The 21,446-nt window shown below is 39.6% G+C and overlaps 1 protein-coding gene across 2 annotated transcripts in view; it reads left to right on the top strand.

Moving 5' to 3' along the window:
* Positions 1-21,446, top strand: part of LOC121513348 (thrombospondin type-1 domain-containing protein 7A) — a 365,219-nt gene that overhangs the window by 133,121 nt on the left and 210,652 nt on the right. Inside the window, exon 5 of one of the 2 annotated variants that reach the window (XM_041793043.1) lies at positions 8,335-8,403. The exons of the other annotated variant lie outside the window; for it this stretch is intronic. Within the exon in view, the coding sequence (XP_041648977.1) occupies positions 8,335-8,403 (69 nt within the window). The remainder of the gene's footprint in view (positions 1-8,334; positions 8,404-21,446) is intronic. 2 annotated transcript variants of the gene reach the window in all.

The raw sequence follows: 21,446 nt of genomic DNA, 5'->3' as shown, positions 1-21,446 counted from the left end.
CATTTCTAGAGGAGACTATAGGAGACAATTTATACACATGAAATCTCTCAGCTCATCTAAAGCAAACTCAAGTAAATTCAAAGAAATTATTTGGTACATTTTTAAAATTTTTAGATAGTGTTGGAAATGTTACTTTTAAGAGAACTTCTGTGTTACCAAAATTTATAATCTTTCTGGTCCAGGTTCAGGTCACATTTTTGTTTTGCAGCCATTAAGATTTTAACATCTGTTGTCATTGTATCATGTGTTGGTGATATTCTCCATGCAGCATGTAGATTTCTTAAAGGCCATCTTTGTTTGTGGCATCTTTGCTCTCAATCAACAGCCCAGTTATGGTCTATATTCTTTGATGGAGGGCTGATAACAGAATAACAGAGGCTTTCATCTTTACATCCTTGTAATATGCTCACAGTGTGACAATAAACTAGGCAGAGACATACAGTATTACACAGTGATATTCCTTGGCAAATACTTAAACACAAATTAAAACTGCATTTAGTTAACTAGCCATGACTGAAGTCAAGAAAACATCCAGAAGACACTCAAAATTGACCTCTATTAATTTAAGACAGGATCACAGCAGCAGTGGGTTAACAATAGGATTTTTGTTTACTGAATCAATCAATCAATTCATCTTTGCTTGTACAGCACCAATTCATAACCAAAGTTATCTAAAAACATTTTACAAAGAGGGCAGATCTAGACCGGACTCTCTGATTTAGCCTCTTATAAAGACCAGTGCTTATCACCATGAGCTTAGCAGTAGGAGTATTTAGCCCTGTTACAGTGGCGAGAAAAAGCTCCTCTTTAACATGGAGGAGTCTCAAGCAGAACCAGACTAATGTTGACAGCCCTTTGGAGCCGAGGTAGGCAGTGGGGGGAAAGCAGGAAGTGGAGAAGGACTAGAGAAACAACAAAACAACAAATGAAAGACACATTTATAACTTTCATGGCATAAAATGAACTCCCATCTTGTGAGATATTGCTATAATGTCAATAATGATGGTGGCAGTAAGTAAAGAAGTAGAAATAACAACCACTGCTGGCCTTTGACACATGTAACACTAAATCAATTCAAATATTGTTGTCTAAAAAGTGAGTGTGCAGTTGACAATTGTGAAATATTACTTGAATAATGATGACCTCAGTGAGTACTCAATTACAAATCTTGTGGTAAATGGATAAGCCAGGTTCCATGTCTGTCATCAGAGAAATCCATCTTGGAAAGATCCAATCTGAAATAATGGTGTCAGGTCTGAGAATCAGCCTGACCAATCAGCATGATTTGAGAAGAATGGGTCGGTAGTCACTTGCTTGGTTTAGCTTTACTAGAGACCTGTGGAAAAGACTGCAGCTGGAGCAGCAAATAGCTTGTATGTATCTATAGCACACTTGAAGTTTTATTTGAATCAATTAATCAATTAATAAATCAATCTGTGTCAATACAGAGCAGATTTATAGGGTTAATGATAAGTATTATAATAAAGACTATACCCTATTATAAAAAACACCAACGTTAATCACCATGAACACAGCACTAGCAGTATTTAACCCCTTTACAATGGCAACATAAACCTTACCTATTATAGGACAGGACTGTCAAGCACTCATGTTGACTCAAACTCATATTGACAGCCATCTGTCAAGGTGTGCTGGGATTGGAAAGGACTAGAAGGAGAAGGGGGACAAGAGAAACAACAAAACATGAAATGAAATACAAATGTATGGCAGTTATGGCCATAAATGAAGCTCCCATTCTGTAGGAAATAGCTAAAAGTTTATAAATGATGGTAGCAATATGTAAAAAATTTGCAGTAACAGCTATGATTGATAGGAAACGGAGGTGATCTGAACTGGGTTGCTGCTTTGGCATCAGTTTGCAATAGTTGTGGGCAAAGTTTAGTTGTACTCTAAGCTGGTATGTACAATGACTGCTGGACAATGGAGCTATTGATTCATAAGTAGCTTTAGCTGCATTTTTTATCAGTTCTGGAAAGCATTTTCTATCGGGAAGAGAAGTAAAGAACCACACTGAAAGCTTTTCTGTCAGAGAGATGGTTTTGCACTTCTCCTTATCGACCACACCATGAGTTTTATCCACCAACAAGTCCTACCGTTCATAAAGCACAACAGTGCCTGCTTGCAGAGTTCAGGTCTCTACAAAGGCTGCACATGCTTACTGTCTCCACCAGTCCAAACCCCTTCCAAATATTTTTTAAAAAAATGTGTAATATATTCCATGCAGTGGAGCTTTGCATGTACTCGTTTAACTTGACTACTTGATTACACATACCCACCCCTAGTTTTGAGGGACCTGTGATAAAAGCAAATATATAAACACTTTCTGAAAAAAAATGTTATGAATGTATCCTAAAGACTCTAATAACTCTAATAACAACTGTTAAATTCTCTTGTGTGATGGTAAATAATGACTCTTAGAGGAAGAGCTGGCTGTGCGTTTGCTTTGTTTAAGGATTGTTTCTCTGAGCTTTATTGATCCACAGTCCTTCTCTTTGTATTAACACTAATTAAAGAATAATGAGCCTTGTAGCCAAGAGGAAATCCATCGACAGACACTGTGTAGACAAAACACGCTTTATGATACAGGAAAGAATATTAAATGCATACCTTCCTCCTCACTTCCATCTGAAGAGCTATAGAGCCTATAGGGGAAGCAAGGGCACACAGTACATCTGTCTGCAATGAAACTGGAGCAATCATACATGTTTAGGCAGCCATATCCTCTTTAAGATACAGTTAAAGATTCATACACACAAACATGTTGTTAGGAATGTTGTTGCAGCCTTGCTTTGCAGACATGTGCGTGACTTGTGTGTGTTGATGTTGCACAAATACAGACGCATGCACATAGTTCTTATCTTCTCGGCGCAGCATTTCTTTCCCCTCCATTGGGGGGTAATCTCCCAGCATACCACTGAGATGTAGAGGCAGAAAGTGGCTCAGTGAAGTTTGCTACAGCCAGCTCTCTTTCTACTCCCTCTCATGCATAAATATCACCATGCAAAAGGGCAGAAGACGCCCCTAGGCCAAGATCTGGAATCAGCTTACCACCTCCTAAATCTGAACCTTAATCTCTCAGGAGAAGACGCTCTGCGCTGACCCCAGATCAGTATCACAGCCTAAGTAACATCATCCGGCACTGCACTCTGCTAAAGATCTGCAGCTGGAGGTTTGGCTCTGCTCAGAAGCTGGAATCTACAGATCCCCAAAGAACCACCCACAACCTGACACTTTGGTCCCCTTTGCTATAGCTTGAGAAGACAATCGACTTTAAAGTACTACAGAGATGTAGTGACACCGAGATTATCGGGAGAACTTTATATCCTTTAGCTCATGTTGTCTTCTTTAGAGAGAACAATGCCTTTAAAATACAGGTGGAACTGAAGTCACAGTCACTTGGAGATGCTGAGAGACAGACAGCACTAAAAGAGAAAGTTTAACATTGTAGAAGTGCACTCTTTTGTTGTGAGAGTGAGACTAGAAATCCCTCTAAAGACATAGAGTAAAGCTGAAGATACACTTACGTTTAAGTGTGATGGCTGCTATGTGTTTGCCACAGTTTGAAGCGTTGTCTGTGCAAGTCCTCTAAAATTAATGTGACTGTAATGTAATATGCAGTGCGCCCATGACCAGTAAGTGATGTAGGGACAAAGGGGATGTGGAGTTGACAGTCATAACAGGAATAATAATGCCAGAAATCTATGAAGAACTGACCTTTAGCCAAAGCATGCCAAATTATTCATATGCTTCCCAAGTATGATAGTTTTCAGGGTGGGCTTTAACTTCAACCTTTTGCTACACTTAACACTGGTGTATTGTAAACACCAAGACTTAAGACTGAAGGTGGCCATAACGTTGGTTGTGATTAGCTAACTTGAGATAACTTTACATACCAAAGATTTGTTTAAGGTTATGTCATGCATGAAGTAAATGACAGAATGTATGAGGTTATATATACTTGTCACTTTGGTGCCTTTCCCTTAAAGAAATGTAGAAATCCTTGTTATTTATCTTTATGGTGAGCAGACCATGTGGTCTGCCACATATAGTAGCTTGATCCAAAGGAGGCACTTCACTGTGTAAAATATACCTCAATCTGTAGCCTCAACTCTCAGTGTTGCATTTATCCCATGCAGATTATTTGGCTTCTAGAAACCACTGATATCACTGAGGAGAGTCGTAGGGCAAGACTCGATGGAAAAACGAACTGGGCTATCAATCAGTCAATCCTGAGTCGTCAGGCTGTGAGGGCAATGCAGAGAAATGTGGAGGCCAGGGTTCCTGGCCTGTCTGAAAAGGTCAAGGTCCACCTGGGCACAAGTAATCCCCACCCAGCTTACAAGGCCATCTGCATCCTCACCGTGTTGCTCTGCAGTAAAGGCGCCTGATGGCATGATCCTGACATAGGAGTCAGATATCAATGAACAATGGTATGGCTGCTTTGAGGAGTTGTATTGGGCAGATCTTCACAACCGTGAGTTCCAAATGGATGCTGTAGATGCAGTGAGTGTGAACCCACCTGTAAGCTGTGACCCACCAACTGTTGAGAAGACTCTACAGGCGGTGAACAAGCTGAAGGCCAAAAAAACACCAGGTGTTTGCAGGATCCAGGCTGAGATGCTCAAGGCGGGTGGTGAAATCTCCTTCCTGAGTTGCATGCTCTCGTCTGCCTCGTGTGGAGAATGGGTATCATACCTACCAGCTGAAAGAGGGGCTTTGTTGTTCCAATCGGAAAGAGGAAGGGTAGTGTGCAAGAGTTACCATACACCTAGGTGTATGGTAGACCATATCCTGGCCCTCTGGGTCGTCACTGAGCACTTTTGGAAATTCAGCAGAGGGTTGCTAGCCGCCAATGTTGACTCAGTGAGTAGAAATGACCTCTGGAGGATTCTGGAGCTCTGCAGGATCCCACGTTCACTCATCCAGCTGATGTCTGCCCTATATTCTGGTACAGAGAGTGCTGTGAAGAGTGGTGGCTCCGCCTCTGACTTCTTCCAGTTGGGTGAGGCAGGGGTGTGCCTTATCCCCTCAATCTTCAGTACCTGTATGAACTGGATAATGGGGCAGATAAGGGGTAATGAACTGTGGAGTCATTTGGTGATGTCCAGATCACTAAACTGGACTTTGCCACTGATGTTGCAATCCTTGTGGAGACTGTAGATGTCCTTGTGAAGGCTCTTAATGTGCTATTAAGGAGGCTGAAACATTGGGAATGCATGTCTCCTAGGCCACAACAAAGATCCAGGCATTTTGAGATGCCTTGGATACTGCCACTAAATCTTTGTCTATGAAGTCTGTTAGTTGTAGAGCAGTTTACCTACCTTGGCAGCACAATCCATCGATCCTTTGACCGAAAGGCTGAGATCAACTGCAGACTTGGACTTGTGTATGGGGTCAGATTCTTATGGTCCTTAGGGAATGCAGGGATATTTTCTGTTTTCAGCTGCTGTATTGACCATATTTGTGGACGTGTTCAGCTGAATGTGACTAGATACATGGTCACTTGTTCTGCCGTAACACCAGGACCATTACATCCACTGACAGAGTGCTTTGTCTGCAGGTCATCAATCTGATGTTACTATAGATTACTGATGCCCACATTAGTGTAATTCCAAGCTTAGAATTAACACAATAGTAACCCTTTCAAGTGTTGCCAGGATTTTAGTTTACATCCCACACACTCAAGCTGTTGTATACAGCCTGAGCTCTCGAGTGCCCTCTAGAGGCTTCCTCCAGTCACACAGTCACATATGGGCAAGTATATTTACAATTACACTCATGACACAGCAAGATGTAAACATGAACACAAGGTTAAACAGCAAGTTTATCCCTGAAATTAGCCTTTCTTGGCATAATAAGCGTGGTTGTTTGCTACTTCAAAGAATACAGTGAGAAGTGTTGCTACATTTTATTTTATTTAACCTTTATCTGACCAGGAGTATTCCCACAGAAAATCTTTGTTCCAAGGGAGCCACGAAAGCAGCACAAAAAGATTTACGCTAAGAACAACAGAACAACCAACCACAAGTAAAAATTACATCAGCAATGAAATGAGCCCATAAAACATGAGCTTACATGGTCAATGAGCCTTCATCCTGGTTTTAAATTCTTTATACTAATACAACACTCAAGCACAAGGTGACCCTGTAACTCAAACCATGATGAGAGAGCAATAACATTGATAATGCTTTTACCAAAGAGAGAGAGAGTTTGTGGAATTACATCCATGATGTGACCATTAGACTGAAGGTTAGAGCTGCTGACCGCTTCAGGAGTCAAGAAGCAACATCAATAAGAAGGCACTTATCATTTGGCTTTATAAATATGCACAGAAATGCAGTTTTCTGTCTCTGTTAGAGCTGCATTCAAATAATCAGTGCCTCTCTGACATCTGCAACAACACAGAGTTACATCAGACAGCTGTTTAGTCTTGTTTAGCATTAACACTGGAGGCTTTTTTAATTATTTAAAGAATGAGGTTTGTTTATTCAGTGCTTACAGGAAAGGCATTGAGCCAAAAAATGAGGCACTTCTTCTAGGTGACATGTTCATAAAACATAATAGCAGCATCATTGAACTTTTAAAAACAAAAAAAATATAGGCAAGCAAGGTCATTCACTCAGCTCTTCTCATACGAAAATTAAGTTCCTTATAGAGTTAAAACAACGCAATCTTAACATTAAAGGTGCAGTGCATAAAATCGGAAATCATTAGTAATGTCTAATGGTCAAATTTTAGATTACAATGCTCACTTTTGGAGGTAAACTGTGGTAAACAGCGGAATTCAAAAAAATGTGGAGCTGTTTTTTGGTCCCTTCTGAGATACTGTAGAAACATGCAACATGCATAAATCCAGTCAGTACACGACTTTTGTCATCTTTGAAAAGAAAACAATTCACTGCTGTTCTTTGTTCTTCTTTCAATGAAGAAATGTTGTCAAGTCCTAAAAAAAATTTACGCTTTAGCAGCATCCACGCTAATGTCTTCTGCCATAATTGCACCAGCCTCTTGTTGCTGCTTGCTTATGTCATGACTCCGTTGTGCCCGAAAGTCCTGCCCCTCAACGCTGATTGGTCCTGTCACTGTCTAACCGGGCCCAGACTGTTCAGACGGGAGCTTTGTAAGATGGATTCACCAGTGAGAAACATGGAAACAGGCATATCCATCTGCTTTGCAAGGTTACACCACAGGGTAATCTGGAGAGATAACCTTAAGACCCATCTGATAATCGGGCCTTTGCTTGCTTTGGTTGGAAAAGATCTGTTTTACAAAGTACTGTTGTTACTTGTTATTGCACTTCACTGATCAATAATTGTCTCAATGTTGATTTCCCATATTCTTCCAACTCCAGGAAATGAGCTTAGCTTACTGATGGCATGAGGATAAAAGCGGTTCCAGGATCTGAAGGTGCAGCTAAATTTTGGCTCTGTGATTACCGGGACCTATTATGCATATTTCTTATTTCCCTTTATATATATATCTGAGGTTCATAACAAACTTGACCAAAGTTTCAGAGAATTAGGTAAACATCTAAAGTAAACCCTCAGGCTTTAGGCTGTTCTGAAAACCAACTTTTACATCAACCCCATAATTTCTGTATAAAGTCACCTGTTGCAGGTGCTCAAGCCTGTCAAAGTGCAGTGAAGGGAATCTTAAATTGTCACAGTAAAGTAGGTGAGGTAACGGCAACTCTCAAAGAATTTGTATCTAATAATATTGCAAAGCTTCTCCAGTGGTTTCCCACAATGTAAAGATAGAAGTATAAATGAGCATAACAGGTCCTTTTTGAGGATAAATAGGAGGAACTTAAGAGTAAGATGTTGAACTACCCTTTTAAATGCCTGGTAAAAGCCTTAAACGATGGAACGCAATTTGACACTTGAATTCAGCCAAGTTAATTAGCTGCTTATGAGCTGCAACAAGTGAAATAATGTCAAAGAACTTCAATAGGTCTGAAGCTCAGAAGTTAAAAGGCCTTTAATCAGATTTCTTTGATCCCTAACTCCAAAATCTCCAACCTGATGAGATTACATGGTCACCATAAATCCATTCTGGTGATTACCCGCATCTCTGATCCGGCCATGCCAAAATAATGAGCCAAAAAGTGAATTTATCTGCCAAAGATGATAAAAAACAGATGTTCATAAGGCATATAATTGCAGTTGTCTGTGGCTCCTTCCTGCTCTTAGAGCTGCATTAGCCTGCAAGTGTCTCTAAGTGCTGTTTCCCATCACTCTGTGTTTGTTTGATAGTGCTTCAGTCTCCCCACTGTGTGCGTAGCTAATAGCGCTATCTCCCCCCCTGTAATTGCAGCGGGTCAGACCCAAAGACAGCAGAAGCCTAGTGTCCCCCCTCTCCTCTCCGTCACCTTCCAGATCACAGGTAGGTAATCTGGTCGTGCTGATAACGACGCCCCAGACGCTCCCTCTGCTTCGCCAACCGAGTCTCCTTTTCTCCTTTATTCCTCTCCCTCCTCCTCTTCTTTTTTCTTGCTCCTCCTTTTACTTTACCTTTCCCCTCTTTCCTATCCTCTACTCCCTTCTTCTCTCCTTTTCTCTATTCTTATTTCCCCTCCTACTCTTTTCTCCTTTTTTTTCTGATCTCTTCACCAAACACTTTGTTCTTTTCCCCCAGCATTTCCTCTGCTCTTTTATTCTTTCTTCTCATCTATCCTCTGCCCTTTTGCACCACTGTCAATTTCTAGAAATGTTGAGGATGGTCTGCCTTTGAAGTTCTCAAGAACTCTTTCACAAATGAGCCTCAAAACAGAAGATTTTCCCTAGTGAAGGGCACATGGTGTCTCAAGAAGCAGAACATGACTCAAAAGGATGCTGTAGAAGCAAAAGTGTAATGTTTGCAATATATCCAAGACGGTGGATGAAGCATCTCTGATGCTCTAATGACAGTTAAAGCATTTATGTCAAAGCTTGGTTAGGTATATTCACAGTGAAAACAGAAAGGCATGAAGTCGTGCCACTATGGGCACAGAGATCTCACTGGTTGCATAATATAAGATATAATTTCTGGTGCCAGCTTTGTCAACAACGGTGGAAGGGAAATCAGTATAATTCATCTTTTTGCAGGTCTGTGACTGAAAATAAAGCCAGGACATGAGTCTTTTACATCAATGCCATGTTCTGCTGTTTATAAACTTAGCACAAAACATAAGGAAATCTGGGTTTGGTAGATTTTTTTCTTTGTTACAACATTAGTTATAAATCTTATACTATTGAAAAGGCTGTTTATTTCCCTTTCACATTTGTAAGGTATTTTACTCCAACTATGCTCAGTTTGTAAAATTGATGAAAATATTTAATTTTCCAGATTTTACTGTCTCCCCAAATCATCTTGTGGGTCAGATGAAATCTGCTCACTGGCTGGGCTGTATGACACACCTGACTTAAAACATTAATGTTACACCATCAGACACGAGTCTTTAATGCATGGTGTACCTGTGGTAGAGGATAAAAGATCATACCTACCTATCAATCAAATACAAAGACACACACAATCTATAAACAAATGATAATAATACTACAAATAATAATTGTTTTAAAGATATAAAACGACTCTCTAATGGGATCCGGCTCTTATTGTTCACATAAAAGAGTCAGCTCTTTGAACCGGCTCGTTCACAAACGACCCATCACTAAAGACGAGTTGCAGCCAACATGCATCAGATGTGTGCCTGGTATGGAAGACGTGATAGCACAAGTCAGAGCTGATATGTGCCACAGCCGTCACGCAGCAAACATGCTCTCAGTCTAAAGGGGCATTGCAGAAACGATTGAGGAAAGTAGAAGTCAACTTTAGTAACCAATGATAAATGCCGATGAGAAGCACTCTGAAATTGTGCTTGTGGGTGCTGCAACAAAATGCTGTCTATGGACACAGGCTTTGTGCCATCATGCCAGCTTGTTTATCATGAATTTATCAGCTCAACCAGTAAATAAGAAGGCTGACAGAGAAAATCTTGGTTGAATTTGTGGTATGATTCAAACCTGCAGTTCACTTGGACAGAATCAGGAAAACTGTGAGAAAGAAGCTCATGTTTCTTGTCCTCTCCTTTACTGATTTCCTCCTTAAAAGTCTGGATTACTGCACCCTGCTTGAGCTCCTTTCCTTTACTCATGTTTCCTCTTTTAACTCTGATTTGTGTTTGGTTTCCTTTCATCCTATCCAATCCGTCTTCTACCTGGTGTCTATTCTTTTCTAATATGTCATTGTAGATTTTCCTCTCCTCTTGTTGCCTCCTCCTTCCTTTAACATGTCTAGACCTGGATCCTCACCTCCTATTTTCCTGTTTCTTCTTTGTTCACCCGCCTATCTCTCTTCACCCCCATCTGTCCTTGTTATATTCCTCTCCTTTTTATTCCTGATCTGACTTCTCGGCTCTTATTCTTTTCTTCTCATCATCTCTCTGCTTTTCTGCCCATATCTCTGCTCTTTATTTCTTCTGATCTTTTCTTGCTTCTATACTCCTCTCGTCATTTTTCATCTTTTCTCCCTCTCTTATTTATCCTTGCTCCCTCTACTAACGTTATGTCTCCACATTTCCTCTCACCTCTCTTCAGATTTATTTTCTATTCCTTCTTCTCACCGCTCTTTTCCTTGTTCCTTGCTTTTATTTTTATTCTACCCCCCCAACCCATCACACAACACCACCATCACCACCTCCTCCTCCTTTCCCCTCGTAATTCATCTTCCCGTCACATAAACTCCTTTTCCTTTTTTCTTTTCTCTCTCTTTTTTTTTTTGTTTTTGTTTTTGTTTGCTAATTTCCTCAATGTTTCTGATCATTTCTTTTGGTCATTGACATTTTTCCTCCTCTTTCTGTCTTTGTCACCCTCCTTATTTCCTATGTTTGTTCTGTAGCTTCTTCATCCTCCTGTGAGCCTCTCTTTGAGCCATCTCATCTTGTTTTGTCTCATCTTGTTTTGTCTGGACTCATTTGTCTCATCAGGCCCATCTTGTCTCTCTTGACTGGTAGCATCATGCTCTTCTTGTCCCGTCTCATCTCATTTTGTCTTGTCTTATCTTGTCGTGGCTCATCATGACTCATCCTGTCTCGTCTTGTTACGCCTTGTGTGTCTTCGTGCCCATCTTGTATAATCTCGTTTTGCCTCTTCTTGTACCGCCTCGGCTCGTCTGGTCTTGTCTCAGCACTTCTTATTTTGTCTCATCTTATCTTGCCTCATCTTGTTTTGTCTCTTCTTGTACTTATCTAATCTTGTCTCTTCTTGTTCTCTTTCATTTTCCTTTTTTTGACTCATCTTTTCTGATGATTCATTCTGTCTCATCATGCTTATCTCGTCTCTTCTTGTCACGCCTTGCGTGTCTTCGTGCCCATCTTATATAATCTCGTTTTGCCTCTTCTTGTCCCACCTCGGCTCGTCTGAACTTGTCTCAGCTCGTCTAATCTCTCCTCATCTTGTTTTGCATCATCTTGTCTTATCTCATCTCCTCTTTACTCTTTTTTTTTTGTTTGATTTAAATTTAACTTGCCTTATTTTGATGTCATGTTTTGTTCCGTCTTCTCTCGTCTTGCCTCATCTTCTTTCCTTGTGCTCCTCTTGTTTTACCTCATCTTGTCTGTTCTCGCCTCATCTGGTCTTGTCTCAGCACGTCTTATTTTGTCTCATCTTATCTTGCCTCATCTTGTTTTGTCTCCTCTTGTACTTATCTAATCTTGTCTCTTCTTTTTCTCTTTCATTTTCCTTTTTTTTGACTCATCTTTACTGACCATTCATTCTGTCTCATCTTGTCATGTCTCTGCTTGTCTTACCATCCTCATCTTGTCTCATCTCATCTTGTTTTTTTTCATCACTTCTCATCTTGTGTGGTCCTGTTTTCTCTCATCTTGTCTCATGTTTTGTCTGATCTCATCTCTTGCCGTACTCATCTTGTATTATCTTACTTTGCCTCGTCCTGTTTTGTCTTGTCTCATCTCGCCCCTCCTCAAGTTGTTTTGTCTCGTCTTGTGCTATTTCATCTTGCTCTGTTTCCATCCTCATCTTGTCTTGTAACACTGTGTCTTGTTTTGACTCTTCTCATCTTGGCTGGTCCTGTTTTGTCTCATCTTATCTCATTTAGTCTTGTCTCTTCTTGCTCTGTTTACCAACCATTTTGGTTTGTCTTGTTATGTTTCATCCTATCTTGTCTCATTTTTCATGTTATCTTGTCTTGTCTCGCCTCATCTCCTTAAGTCAAGTCTGGTCCTGTTTTGTCTCATCTCTCCTCATCTTGTTTTGTCTCACCTCATCTTGACTCATCCTGTCACTTTTTCAGGTTTATTTAATGTTGTTTTGCCTTATTTTGACTATACTTGTATAATTTTTCGTCCCGTCTTATCTTGTCTTGTCTCATCTTGTCTTGTTTTACCTTGTCTCATCTTGTTTTGTCTCCTGTTTTCCCATCTCATCTTGATTTGTCTGATCTTTTTTCCATTTTATATAATTTTGTTGTCTCATGTTTTGTTTTGTCTTGTCTCACATTCTCCCACCATCCTGCCCTCCTACTTTTGTCTTTTTTTGTCCTCATTACTCCACTTTTCTGTTCCTTTCTCTCTCCCTTTTTGATGTACTTTACTCCTTTAAACTGGATTTTTGTTTGATTCTACGTCTTTCCTTTCTTCTCCTATCCTTGCCTCTCCCTTTTTTTTGTTGAAAAGAAATCACTACTTAAATTCAAACATTGATCTCAGCAAGACTTGAATCAGGGTTGTAAATTAACTGTCCACCACGCGTTTTCATGCAGTGTTTGGTATCTTGCTCACCTAGCAGCCATAGTGGAGGGTAAATAGAAGTAACAGAACAGAGGGATTTGTCAGAGAAATCATAAATTAAATCCTGGTCTTCTGCTTGTTCTTCTGATTTTATAGGCAGAGCCTAATTGCTCACTTTTCAAAGACTCTTAAGTCAGAGTGGGTGTCAGTATAGACCGTTTATAGTATTAGTGTGCTGGAATGGCCCGACTCTTTGTCACTGATTTGCATCTCCATCACACCAGATCCACCCACCTACAGAAGGTGTGTTCAAACTAAGGACTTGCTTGCCTCGTGTCAGATATGTTTGAAAGAAGCAGGCTATTGCTGCGATGAGAAATCAAAGGAGCAGCTGTAAATATTGTAACTCCATGGATTGTGTGATTGAAAATCACAGCTAATTAGAGCTGATTATGTTGTTCAAATGTCTTGATTATGAAAAAGCCATACCAGGAAAAGAGGTGTTTTCAGCACACACACAGCAATTAACACAGCTCAGATGTCCAGAATTATAAAAGCAGGGAAGCCTCATGCGCAGCTGAGAATCCTGTTGCAGACAATATACAGGATCTCAAAGTTTAACTTAGACTTTCCAGCAAAACATTGTGACTGTAATAACTCTTCATTGGGGCTCATACTTGAAAAACAATAAACTGATTGTCTGACCTCTCAGTCGAAGTTTAGATGCAGCTGATTCAGCTGCAGTAGATGCTCTTACCCATCACAAAATACTCAAAGAACAAAAATAAACCCTTTTTTTCTGTTGACGAGTGAGAGCAAAAACATGTCATTGTTTTCTCTGAAGCTGAAAAATTGTCATTCATAAAAATAGCCTGTTACTACGGATCAAAATAAACTTTGATTACAGCTATGTGTCACAGCACAATGCTGCTGGTTAAAAAGAAGTGCTGGTACAAAAAACAAGAAAGGCTGGTAGATTTTCTTTTAAATCCAGCAGCTACAGTGAGTATTGGGAGTACATCCATACATTAACTGGGAATAATGAGGTAATGCCTGATTTAATACACTTACATGTGTTAATCTTAAAAACCTTGTTTTCATGATAGTTTGATTTCATAACTCTGCAAATTACAGACATGATCAATTCATGCAGGATTTAAAAAACAGACAGTAATTAATTGCATCATCACAGATTACCAGAGGTCCCTAGGTAATACTAATCCTGTACAAACAGGGTTTAGGACTAGTTTAAAATAGTTCAGTCAGTAACACTCTCGTCATACATTTAACCATTTTATTGCAAAAAGGGTATACAGTTTTACTTGGTGGAGAAGACTCTGCTGAGAAGATGCTCCCTGGTTTAGTGAAGCAGCATGCTTTGCTCTTCTAGAGCGTGTATATCTAGAAATCCCCATATGGATAGCTACATTAATGACAGTGTGTACTGAATACAGTAAAATTATTCCAAAAGCAATGACTCCACAGTAGCATGAATCTGAATATGAGGGTGCAACAAGCTTTATGTTATAAAGGAGGAAGCTGGGGTGGAGGAGGTTAAGCTTTGCCAGCAGCAGTGTGATGCATCAGCATTAATCAAAGCAGGGAGAAGTGAGAAGTAAGTCATATTTAAACGCGCTGCTGTGTTGAGAGAAAGACCTGTGATTGGCTGTGGGGGCCGTCAGTGGGGGCCGACGGCTGGGTGTACCACTATTGTGTCCTGCATCAACTAACACTAGGCCGCATACCTTTAATGATATAAACTTTGACCAAAAGTAAGTTTAGCTTTCATCCAGGAGACTAAAACAAGATAAAAATGTAATGTGGTTTTCACCAGACACTCAGAATCCATGAAATCCTAGGTTTGACACACAAGAATGATTTGGCACCAGATTCAGGCAAAGAGAAATGTTTTGATGGAAAGTTTTGACTAAAATGTAATCCCATTAATCCACTAAAAGTGGATTAAATTTTTTGTTGTTGTTGTTTTTATCAACTGAAACTATGAAGGTCAAAATAAGTTAATGTGATCAAAACTGATGGGGAAAAAAATAAATTGATTAAATTAAATAAGTTTGTAACAAAATGTGTCATGATGAGGTACTGAGTGTAGTTCAGTGTTAATTTTGGCAGCTGTTTTTAATTTTAGTTTTAGTTTTATTCTTTAAACGAAATGCATTTTAGTTTTAGTCCCATTTTAGTCATTTCTACCCTTTTTAGTTTTAGTCTAGTTTTAGTCGACAAGAACTCAAAACTTTTTAGTCCGTAAAAAACTTTTAGTCCAAGCATTTATTTTCTTACCTAAATTTGGTACCAAATCATGGTAGTGTGTTCTCTGCACTCTGCCAAACCTGGGGCCCCTGCTTTCCACAGCTGAGGGGCAGAAGAGATACAAATGCATTGCATTTTGACAGATTTACCCACAGTGGAGAAATATCACAGATTTTGAATGTCAGACAAAAACTTAATTACATTTTAGTCTAGTTTTTATCATTTTGACAAAAACTAAACTTAGTTTTTGTCAGTTTCAGTCATCACAGATCTTTTTTTGTTAGTCTTAGTCTAGTTTTTGTCATGGAAAAAAAAGGCTGTCGACAAACAGATTTTGTCAATGAAATTAACACTGCTGTAGACTGATGAGAGAAAAAATAATAATTTAATCAACTGTGGCATCAGGTTTCAGTATAACAAAATACTGGATACTTTGGAACCCCTGTACATGATTATGCATTTTGAGTTAACCATGCCATATTCCTCAGAAATGATGACGTATTAGACTAGCGTACTTTGACTACTTTTCAGTTACATTTGCCTTGATGTGAAAGGGGGTTTTCGAAGTGAGTACTCTAGATCAGTGGTTCTCTAATGGTGTGGCAGGGCACACTGGTGGGCCTTGAGCCAAGTCTTGGTGTGCCGTAACAATTTGTACAACTACAAATAATTACTTTAACTATACAACAGTTTAAGTTCAGTTGTCAGAAACAAATGATTTGCAGTCATAAATAGATTGCCTTTATTTGCAGCTGTAAATTTGCCCTTATTGCTGTTATTCATATGTGGCCATTCTGCAAAAGAGGAGCTGGGGTGGAGGAGGGTTGTAAAAAGTGGCTTGGAGAGGGAGCAGGAAAGCACAGCCAGGTTAAAGCAGTTGAAACATGGCAGCATGAGTGTGATTAGTCAAAAGCATACTTTAAAGCAGATCAGCTGACTGTCAGCTGATGAGGGCTTGCATGAGATCAGCTGATCTCAATTATATAGCCGTGCTCAATTCCATGGCCTCCCTGAACTAATGCTATACACTTGATGATGTGGATTTTATGTTCCTATAATTTTGGCTTGATCTTGGGTGTGTCTTGGGCAAAAAGAGGTTGAAAACCACTGATCTAGAGACTGAAATTAGGGTGTACTCTCATATTCTACCTGTGTATACCCTGTTCTAAACCACTGAATTAAAGGTTAGCATAAAAATCACCCACATTACAATAAAGTCACAAGCCCACTGTCAACTCTATCCAGATTTCAGTTTGCAACCAAATCCAACAAAAGGACCAGTAGTAATACAACAAAAGTTCTGTATCCTTACTAAAAAAATCTGAGCGTAGGAGCTGAAAGCTTTGAAGGGAATGCGAGAGAAACTTTGTTTCCCCACAAAGAGAATGAAGATAGTGAGACATGTGAAGTTTCCCACTGCTGCAGACAGTAAGCCACACTCACATGAGGGATTTCTCCCTGCACTGTCAGATCAGCACAATAGAAAAATGAGCTCACTGGAGAGCACAATATGAAATGGACTAATAGAGCAGCAGGATGAAGAAGGTATGTTTTTTTCCCTGTATTATACAGAGACCAAAACTCCCTCTTGGTCCTCAGTCTTGTATTCCCTTGTGGATTGATGTTGAAAGATTGAAGTCTGCGTAGTTCCCCAATAAGATGTGGATTAACAGTGGCTCAGCAAACCAAGTATTTGACTCTGAGTGTATTTGTAAGAGGAATTAACCATTTTGCATTTCAAAAGCCCCTCTTGCCTCCCCCTGTACAGTTGTAAGGGAATTATGATTCAGCTCTCCCGACTATTTGAGGCTTTAAGCTCTCTGATGTCTTGTAGGAACAGTCAGAATACAGGAATAAAAGTGCCTCAGGTTGAACATGTGAAGAGATTTCTGTTGTGAATCACTAAATACCCACATTTGAAATTCATCACTCAATACTTGTAAAAGTTGAAATCAATCCGTCCTCGTGCTTTGTAGCGAAGAAGTCTGCTCCTTTTGAACTTTCACACCGTTGCTAACTGAGCATCAAGTCGTACAAAACGTAGATTCCCTTGATTTTAGGGGAAAATATGTTGTAATATTGGAAACAGAAACGATAACAGATGGTACAATTTCAGTTTTTCACAAACTCTGCGTACGCTGACAGCTGCCGATGGAGCGCCGAGGTGTCAGGAGTTGATTGATGAAGATGAAAACGACACGAGACATCCACTCCAAAGAGATGGATTTGTTTTTTTGGAAATGTACCTGATATTATACAGTACAACACAGACGAGAACAGATTTATTCATTCCACTGAATGCAAATGGTTTTTAGCAATTTGTTTTACACAAATCCCTGTGACATGGAAGCAAACAAAAAGGGCTTAGTGTGGAGGAGAGTCTAAAAATAATACTGATCAAATTTAACAGAAGAAGATCCGATTTTATCATCTTTAGCCACACATTTTAAATAGGATTTAAGAAACCTTGTGTATATTTGGTGCTCACTGCCATATATATTCACGTCAGTATATCTGTGTAGGAGTTAATTATTTGTGTTAGATGACTTATTTTAAATAAAACTCCTTAGACGACTGCTTGTATAGAAAATACAATTATAGACTATATATTAAAATTATGTGCTTTAAGGTATTTCTTATTAAATATGTAAGATATGTAGATGCAGACTGCCATCAGTAGCTCCAGGTTCTATGCATGGTTATACATATTGCAGCCCGGGGGGTGACTATGGCCACCTAAGGAATCAGATTGGCCACCCTTGAGTTCTACTGTATGATTATCCATGTTATTTATAAGAGGCAAGACTTCTACTTTGACCATTTTTTAGGCTGTGTTGCAGGCTGCTTGCAACTTCCTTTGCATAGTACTGGCAATACGGAGTACAGATGCACCGCGTTCCAAATTATTATGCAAATTATTTTTTAGAGTCATAAACATTCAATTTTTTGTTTTTCAGTTAAACTCATGGATGTTATTGGGTCTCAGGGCTCTTAGGATCACTGAAATCAATCTCAGACACCTGTTGTAATTTGTTTGCCAGGAGAGCTGAATTAAAGGAAAACTACTTTAGAAGGATGTTCCATATTATTAAGCAGGCCACAGGTTTCAGCAATATGGAAAAGAAAGAGGATCTCTGCTGCTGCAAAAGCCGGAAATAGTGCAATGCCTTGGACAAAGTATGAAAACATTAGATATTTCACGAAAACTCAGGCGTAATCATCGTACTGTGAAGATATTTTTGGCTGATTCAGAGCACAGATAGGTTCGTGCAGATAAAAGCATAATGAGGAAGGTTTCTGCCAGATAAATTAATCGGATTAACAGAGCAGCTACTAAAATGCCATTAAAAAGCAGCAAACAGGTATTTGAAGCTGCTGGTGCCTCTGGAGTCCCATGAACCTCAAGGTGTAGGATCCTCCAGAGGCTTGCAGTTGTGTATAAACCTACTATTCAGCCCCCCCTAACCAATGCTCACAAGCAGAAATGGTTGCAGTGGGCCCAGAAGTACATGAAGACTCATTTTCAAACAGTCTTGTTTATTGATGAGTACCGTGCAACCCTGGATGGTCCAGGTGGAGGAGTAGTGGATGGTTGGTGGATGGCCACCATGTCCCAATAAGGTTGTGACGTAGCAAAGAGGTGGTGGAGTCATGTTTTGGGCCGGAGTCATGGGGAGAGAGCTGGAGGGCTCTTTTAGGGTCCCTGAAGGTGGCAAAATGACTTTGGCAAAGTACATAGAGTTTCTGACTGACCACTTTCTTCAATAGTATAAAAAGAAGAGCCTTGCCTTCCATAGCAAAATTATCTCCATGTATGAAAATGCACCATCTCATGCTGCGAAGAAACCCTCTGTGTCATTGGCTGCTATGGGCATACATGGAGAGAAACTCATGGTGTGGCTCTCATCCTCCCCTGACCTCAACCCTTCTGAGAACCTCTGGAGCATCCTCAAGCTAAAGATCTATGAGGGTGGGAAGCAGTTCACATCAAAACAGCAGCTCTGGGAGGATATTCTGACATCTTGAAAAGAATTTCAAGCAGAAACTCTCCAAAAACTCCCAAGTTCAATGGATGCGAGGGTTGTGAAGGAGATATCAAAGAAAGGCTCCTATGTTAACATGGAACTTGGCCTGTTAAAATGTTTGTGATTGAAATAGGTTCTTTACAACCTGTAAAATGTTTTGAAACTCTGTTGTGCATAATAATGTGGAACAGTGCATTTTGAGGTTTTTATTTTTGAAAAAATAGTTATCATTGAGAGGTTTGTTCAGTACAATTTGAATTATGCTCTAACAGTTGATGACTTGAAAATCATACTGACTGTCATTTGCAACAGCTATTTAGAAAAATCAGAGAAAAATTTCATTCGCATAATAATTTGGAAGGCAGTGTATAAACCAACTCTTTCATATGAACCACAGGAGCAAGTTTGCATCGGGTTCCATTAGAGCAGGGGTTCTCAATCTTTTCAGCCCACAACTCCCAAAATAAGGGTGCCCGGGGACCCCCACTGTACCTGAGGATGGCTTAACACAGCCATGCACATTAAAAACAAAATAAAATACATTAAAAAATAGCTAAAATTGGTTAATAATGGCAAAAAATTGGTGTGAAAGGTGGTGAAATTAGATTTAAAAAGTGGCAGAAATGGGTTAGAACTGCCAAAAATTAGATAAAAGTGGAAAAAATAACCCAAAAATGGGTTAAAGCGGCAAAATGGGCATATGGAGTGGTAAAAGGGGATTCAAAAGTGGCTGAAATTGATAAAAACTGGCAAGAAAGGGTTAGCTGAGGTAGAAATAGTCAGAAACTGGCAAAATGTGGCTTGAAAAGTGGTAAAAGGGGTTAATAGTGGCAATAATGTGTCAACAGAGCCAACAATAGTCAGACAGTTGCAAGACTTGGTTTAGAAGTGGCAAGAACAGGCAGAAGAAAGTGGTGGAAAGGGTTTAAAATTTACAAAAAATGGGTTTTAAGTTGCAAAAATCTGTTAAAATTGACAAAATTGATGGTAAAATTGGATTAAAAATGGGTTACAACTAGGCCAAATTGGTGTAAAGTGGCAACAGTGTCATCAAAAATGTTATTTTTTTTAAAGCATCTGGAGACTCCCTCTCAGTGTCTCGCGACCTCAACATTGAGAACCCCTGCATTAGAGAGCTATCAATTATTCTTTTTTTAATTTCTTAAATACACTTTTATAAAACCAAACTGGTACCAATTAAAGAGTCTTTTTGGAGTTGATACTGACTCTTATTACTGAGCTGAGCCAAACGATTCAGATATTTGTCAGCTGTTCAACGATGGGCTGACCTAAAAATCCTGAATTTGTTTTCGTCTTTGTTTGGGACTTACTCAGTTTGAAAGGTTGGGTATAAACTTAAGCATTTTGACAGCGCTTCACAACGCAGATGTAACTTCCTGCCCTGATCTGGAGTTCTTCACTGTGATGTGACGTCATCTGCAAACCACCTATTGGAAACACAAACTGAACAAAAACATAGTGTTTGAGGCCTTTAAGGATAGTTGCAAGATAATGTGACATTATTCAAAAAGGGGTCAAACACACAAATTAGCAACGACTAAAAAGGAATGACAGAAAAAAAGGAGTAAAGTGAAGGAAAAAAACACAAGCAGCTGTAAGTTTTGTTAGATGGGTTTAAAAAGGTGAGGAGTGCCTTTAAAACCTCCTCCATGCTATGGTCTGCTTTAAATTTACAGCTCCCTGCTTTATTTCCTGGCCCTTCAGCTCAGTAATGACAAGACTTCAGTGCTCTTGGCAGAGAAAAAGCCCTCATCACAGACTCTTGTACAACAATAATACGCTTCCTGTGGATTAAACACAAAGCTTTTAATGTGCTGCTAGTCTGCTTTTAATACCTTTGCTTAGAGCTAACCTATCTGACTTTTCCCCTCTTGTTTCCTGTCCTTTTTCTAGCTAGGCTAGCAGCCTGTTGAAGGCATATACCATGTACTTTAACTGTCATTTTCAGGGATTAGTCTGGAAAGGGGCTTTGTCACAGTACCTATTTTTTCTGACCAGTTATTTCTGTCAAGATTTGACACCTTCTTGTGTCAAAGAAGGCTTAAAAAAGGAAAGACAATACACTGACTAAAGAAAAACTGGGCACACAGCTCCAGAAGATATCAATGATAACAGTAGCACATCTTTGAAGACACACACTAAGAAACATAAGTGTCTTCATAGATGGCATCAGAGACTCAGCAAATCAAATATATTTATGGTGACTCAGTTCAGTGCTCGTGTAGTCACAGAGCAGAGCTGTACACAGTGATTACATCTCTCTTTTTATTTACACACAGCTGCTCACCGGGAGTTCAGACAGACATGCATTAACCAGTTGCATCATGCTTCCTAAATCCAACACGGCAGGACCAAAGGAAGTTGGTGCCAAATTACACCTCATGGAA

Source organism: Cheilinus undulatus, linkage group 8 (assembly GCF_018320785.1).
Source record: "Cheilinus undulatus linkage group 8, ASM1832078v1, whole genome shotgun sequence".
NCBI lineage: Eukaryota > Metazoa > Chordata > Actinopteri > Labriformes > Labridae > Cheilinus > Cheilinus undulatus.
Note: the sequence above shows the minus strand (reverse complement) of the source record. Positions and strands in the feature narration are given on the sequence as shown.